Source organism: Microtus ochrogaster, linkage group LG8 (genome assembly GCF_000317375.1).
Source record: "Microtus ochrogaster isolate Prairie Vole_2 linkage group LG8, MicOch1.0, whole genome shotgun sequence".
NCBI lineage: Eukaryota > Metazoa > Chordata > Mammalia > Rodentia > Cricetidae > Microtus > Microtus ochrogaster.
In genome coordinates this window covers 228,901-234,676 of record NC_022033.1, presented here as the reverse complement: position 1 = coordinate 234,676, position 5,776 = coordinate 228,901, and the positions used below count along the sequence as shown (strand labels likewise).

The 5,776-nt window shown below is 51.9% G+C and overlaps 2 protein-coding genes across 2 annotated transcripts in view; both read left to right on the top strand.

Annotated features, from left to right (window-relative positions):
- Positions 1-1,366, top strand: part of Prpf6 (pre-mRNA processing factor 6) — a 56,972-nt gene extending 55,606 nt beyond the window's left edge. The window contains exons 20-21 of the mRNA XM_005362670.2: positions 601-727; positions 1,117-1,366. Coding sequence (XP_005362727.1) covers positions 601-727; positions 1,117-1,269 — 280 coding nt within the window. The 3' untranslated portion in view covers positions 1,270-1,366. The remainder of the gene's footprint in view (positions 1-600; positions 728-1,116) is intronic.
- Positions 1,367-3,137: 1,771 nt separating this feature from the next.
- Positions 3,138-5,406, top strand: LG8H20orf204 (linkage group 8 C20orf204 homolog). The gene is made up of 4 exons (XM_026787040.1): positions 3,138-3,278; positions 4,619-4,879; positions 4,979-5,131; positions 5,272-5,406. The coding sequence occupies exons 1-4, from the start codon at positions 3,276-3,278 to the stop codon at positions 5,404-5,406; spliced, it is 552 nt and encodes a 183-aa protein (XP_026642841.1). The 5' UTR covers positions 3,138-3,275.
- The last annotated feature ends 370 nt before the right edge of the window (positions 5,407-5,776 follow it).

Sequence of the window (5,776 nt, the reverse complement as noted above, 5' to 3'; positions counted from 1 at the left end):
TTTCCTTTCCTTTCTCTCTTCTGTCTTCCTTCCTTCCTAAATTTTGTGTTTGTTTTTTTTGTTTTGTTTTTGAGATAAGGGTTTTTTTTTTTTTTGGTAGCCCTGGTTACCCTACAATTCTCCCTGTAGAACAGGCTGGCCTCAGACTCAGAGATCTCCCTGCCTCTGCCTTCCAAATGCTGTGTGTGATTAAAGACGTGTGCCCCCACACCCCAGAGCTGACCTTTGGGACCCATCTTTGTGTTTGTGTTTGCTCATGCTGCTACAAGGGACTGGACAAGGCAGGATACTCCAGGGTTTGTATGTTGTTGAAGAACAGTCTGAAATTTCAGGTTTTTATAATTAGTCTTAATGTTTGTTAAAGTTAGTTTCATATTTATTTGACCCAGAAAAAATATTAGGTTTAAGAAGTTGAGATGTTATTGTGTGTAAATGTTATAAAAAGCAGTGGGGGTCAGTGAAGGACCTGGAGTGATCTCCAGGTATTCCTGGACCATGGCTCAGGCCTTCTGTAACACATGCCTGGACTTGCGGATCTCACTAGGAACTAGATGCAGCTGACTCCCAATCCCAGCAGGCACTATCCTTATCCCATAACAGGCTGTTCTGGAGTGAACGAAAGATCACTAAGGCACGGGAGTGGTTCCACCGCACTGTGAAGATTGACTCAGATCTGGGGGATGCCTGGGCCTTCTTCTACAAATTTGAACTGCAGCATGGTACTGAGGTGAGGCTACCCTAGGGTACCAGTGTGCAGTGACATCCTGCCTGTCCCCTAGACATGGGGAAGGGGAATAGGAAGTGGCCAGGACCAGCAACTCATTCCCAGTTGAGGTTTGTTGAAGCCATGCTCATAAGGCAAGGGTGTCCAGGATGTCCTGGGCCTCTCATTGGAAGTAGTAGCCAGACCATGTCAAGTCCAGGAAGTACCTAGCTCAGAGATGATGCGCCTAGGGTTCTGACACAGTTCAGCACACAGGTGCATGGACTTGGATGCCATGTTCCCCAAGAGGAGGGGATAGCTTGAAATCTGCTGGGGCCAGATCTGCAAGGGGACAGACAGGCAAGGCTCAGTGTGTACCTAACCCTACCTAAAGTACCCTTTGGTCTCTCCAGGAGCAACAGGAAGAGGTGAGGAAGCGCTGTGAGAATGCAGAGCCCCGGCATGGAGAACTGTGGTGTGCTGTGTCCAAGGATATCACCAACTGGCAGAGAAAGATTGGGGAAATACTAGTACTGGTAGCCGCCCGTATTAAAAACACCTTTTGATGGGGTGGAGGACAGGGCCCTTTGGGGCAGCACATGGACAATGGACACAAACCCTATACTGTGTATCTTTCATTCATTAAAGATTTTTATAGAGTTATGTTGGGGCTAGGGTGTCTTTTTCTTTTTCTTCTGTTTGGTCTTTCGCTCCTATTCCCTTGAGTGGTGGTCATGGCCAGTCTGGTTTGGATATAGCCTCCTGCAAGTGCTTTTATGCTCCAGAAGAAGCATACTTGGGGTACCAAGGGCTTACTGAGATAAGGACTTGGGAATACAGGTTGTATATAGAATGGGGGCTCTGTCATGGGTCTATGGCACAGAGGCTGAAGGTCACATGGGGACCAAGCTGTAAACGAAGGAAAGGCTTAGAGAAGCTCCTATGTTTTGTAGGCATCTTTGCTTGCCTTGGGAGGTATGAGCTCACTGGCTTAGGGAAGTACCTCCTGTTCCTGTCCTGAGGAATATCTAGAATTCCTTGGATATTTCTACAGAGAGATCCATAGGGTTCCCTATGGCTAGGGACCATATCCAGTGGTTCCTTTACAGTTGGAAGGGAAAGGACCTGAGTACAACATCAGGCTGTTGGGCTGCTGGTGGTTTCTGCTCCTTCTGACTGTTCCCAACTCTCAAACTGGGGGCATTGAAGCAGTTACCAAAGAAGATGCTTGGGTAATGTTTCCTGTAGGGTTGTGGAAAGGTCTGGTGAGCCTGTAATGTCCTGGTTATTTTTCCTCTCTGTGCGAATGAAGGGTTTTTTGTTGTTGCAGTTGCTGAGGTGATCAGCAACTCTTTGTGTATTGATGTAGGATGTCCTTCTGTACACTCTGAATATGTGTTGATTTTATTGGTTGATGAATAAAGCTGTTTTGGCCTATGGAAGGACAGAATATAACTAGGAGGAGAAAGCCGGCAGCTGCCGGAGAAGATGCCAGAGCACCGGTAAGCCATGGGCCACATGTGATACAAAGATTAATAGAAATTGATTAATTTAATTGTAAGAACTGGCCAGTAATAAGCCTGAACCCTCAGCCAAACAATTATAATTAGTATTATGCCTCTAAGTGGTTATTTTATAAGTGGCTGCAGGACAGTAGAAAAGTCTCGGGCTACAGTGTATCACGTTTATTTATTGGGGTGCCTGTATGCCACAGCATACTTGTGGAGGTCAGAGGACAACCTACAGGAGTCTTTTCTTCTATTATGTTGGCCCCTGAGGCCAAACTCAGGTTGTCAAGGGTTTGCAGCAAGTGCCTTAGCCTGCTGGGCCATCTCACCAACCCCACACCATTGCTTTCCTTCATCTGGAAGTTGAGCTTTGCTGAGCAGGAGATTAACTGTGTTCCAGAGGTTGCTGTGCTAGGGCAAAAGCAAAACAGCAACCCTGGGACTGGGCCTCCTACTCCTGGATGACCCCAAGGTCTAGAAGGATGAAGTGGGGCCAGCAGTAGAATTCGGGAAGTCCCAAGTTCCAGGCCTGCTGGAACAGGTCTGTCTGGATATGAACTGGGGACTAGTGGCTGGCCTGCCTATCAGGAGAGACTATTGCTCTCTGCCCATTGAGACAGCGCGGGGGTCTCAATGGGGCTGGAGACTCAATCCCAGACCCAGAGCAACCCTGGATCTGCTGCAGCAGGCAGCTGCTCTGCCCCAGAGTCAGGTTAATTGAAGTGACTGGAGAGAGGGTGGGGAGGGGCTAGGGGCAGGGCTGACTTACTGGACTTTCCTTCCCTCCTTTCTTGCTCCCTCCCTTTGTTGCTGGAGGAGCCAACTTCAAACGCCTCTCCATCTGCCCCCCCCCCCCCCCCCCCCCCCCCCCCCCCCCCCCCCCCCCCCCCCCCCCCCCCCCCCCCCCCCCCCCCGGCTCTCACCAGGGAGGCCCCATCAGCCGATAGAGGACCTGGTGTGACTGCCAGTTGCCTGTTTCATTGGCGGCCTAAAGACCCAGAGGACCCCAGGATCATGTGTGTGGCCTGCTAGAGGGAATAAGAGAAAGCCATCCTGAGAGGCCTATGGTGAGCAGCTGGGGCCTGGGGGAGAGGGCTGGCCTGGGCCAAGAGTCTGGGCATGGGCACAACCCAGGGGAGGCTGTTTCCCTGTGCCTCATAGGAACCCCTAGGTGTTTATGACAGTTCCAAGTAAAATGACCATTGTTAGTGCTTTTGTCTTGGCCTTCCTATACCCCTTTCTCCTCATACTGGGTTAAGCCTGAGTTATAGGATCTCCCTAGCAGCCAGCCTGTCCCTTGTTGATGCTAGATGTCTTTCTAGGAGTCTCACTGGCCAAATTGGCTCTTGTTCTTAGTGTAGTTTGATGGTGCTGAGACTGGCCAAATTGGCTCTTGTTCTTAGTGTAGTTTGATGGGCTGTTTTCAGCACCCCTCCATTGGCCATGGTTTCAGATGACTTTCAAGAGGGTGCTACTATATTTGTTCTTCAGTGTTGGTGCTGGTATCCTAGGCAGAAGCCCTCACCCCCACCCACCTCTATGTGGGAGCTTGTGGTATGTTCAGTTCAGCTTTCCTGCCAGGGCTGGGAAGCTGAGTCCTGTCGTTTCGCTGGGCTTACAAGATTAATTTTCTAGCCCAAGTAGGCTGGAGGCCTAGAGGCAGGTTTAGAAACTGCTCCATTTGGAGGAGCTGCCTCCCTAATGTCACCAGTCCTTTCCCGTTTGGGGTGGGACTTTGCTTCTTCTGCTGTCTCCAGTACTTCCTCCAGCCTTCCCCTTCCAGTGGGGGTCTTGGAGCTCTGAACCATTGTTTCTGCCCTAGTTGTTTGGTTTGGTTTGGGGCTAGTGGAGGGGCCAGGGTTGGTTCCTGTGGCAGGTTGTAGCAGAACCATCGAAGAAGAGATTGGAGTTCCCATACTGCATGAGATCAAAGTGGCTCCACCCCCAGATCAGGGGTGAGGTCATCCTGGTGAGGCTGTACTCCTTGCTGTATCCCTTCTGATCCCACTCCCTGTACAAGGCCAGTCAGTGAGCCTTTGTGCATCCACGGTACTTAGGTGCTAACTTTTCTGCCTTTCCAATGTAGACTATAGTGCCACCCCTTGTCTGTGGCACCTGTTCTCTGTCTCCTTCCTAGTCCTTCAGGGGTTCAGTGAAAGTATTTCCCCGTGCCCCAATACACACGCCACAAATGTTCACAGAACGTGGCACTATTTAGTGTTTATGTTTCTTTTCTCTTCCCCAGGACTGCTAGGGTTTATCATAAGCCATAGCTAGAGTCTGATGAAATTTTTGATCCTACCATCTCACAGATGAGGGGACACCCTTGTGGTGACTCCAAGTGTCTATGGAGCCACTGCTTGTGCTGGAAGCTTAGGTTCTCAACCCTACCTGGTGTCCCCTCCAGGTGCCCCTCAAGCCCACTCTCTACGTACTACCAATGCTGCTGGCATTTCTTGAGTCGGCTCTGGGCTGGGCCGGGTCCCAGTCCTGCAGTGTCCAGGAGGTACTCCGGCACTACCAGGCTGTCATCTTCCAGGACTTGCAGGCTGCCATGCAATGGGCTGGGACGAGAGCCCAGCATACAGAGCCTGGGTCCCGGCACCACCACCTGACTGGAGCTGGTGGAGGTCCGGGACAGCCAGGGGCCTCCTGTGATGCCCAGAAGGTATGAAGAGGTACCCCCACCTACACCTATCTGTACACCTACACCTTCCTCAGGCCCCATCCCCACCCCCTTCCTGCCTTTCCTCCCTTTCCGTCTCAGGAGCGTAGCATCCTACTGTCTATTGAGTCCCTGGGTCAGACCCTTCTTGGAAGCGTGGCTGGAGTTCCCCACAATGCATTAGAGAAAGCGGCATGGACAGTAGCGGTGCGCACCAAGGCAGTGATGCACAGACACTGCCGGACATCCAGCAGGGTATGTGTCCTCAACTGCCCTTCCAATGTCCCGAGGCTTTGGGCTCGAGTAACTCGCTTCCCTCGGGGCTGAGTACAGGTTGTGAGATAAAGGCAAGGGTTCAGGATCTGTATGCACTCACAGCTGGTCCCCACTACCAGATCCTGCCGCCCAAGAGGCGTCCAGAACAGCAGCGTCCCAGCCGGAGGAGGCTCCTGCTACGTGCCCTGCACGCTGTCGCCACCTGCTGGGAGAAGCTCTTTTCCCTGAGTGCCATGGCCACCGGAGAATTCTAGCGCTGCCCCTGTCCTTGCGCCCACATCTCACGGAAGACTGGAAGCAAGCTTTGGTTCATGTTTTGACAGTGCCCCCCCCCCCTTCAGCTCATACTGCCTGCACTCAAAGGCCCAGGATGTGAAGAGACCACACTCCTTCATGGCTATTCTTCCACATACCCAGTGAGGCCCCAATAAATGGAGTAAGTGGTGTGGCCTGATTCTTCTACCTTTGCCTGACTGGTTATTGGCCCTGGACCACCCAGGGATTGTGGCAATAGTTGTACCTCCCAGCGTCATACAGCAGGGGGTGTGGGTGGGACGTTGGACCTGTCCTCACGTAGTATCCAAGGCAGGGAAGCCCCAACCCCCCCCCCCCCCCCCACACACA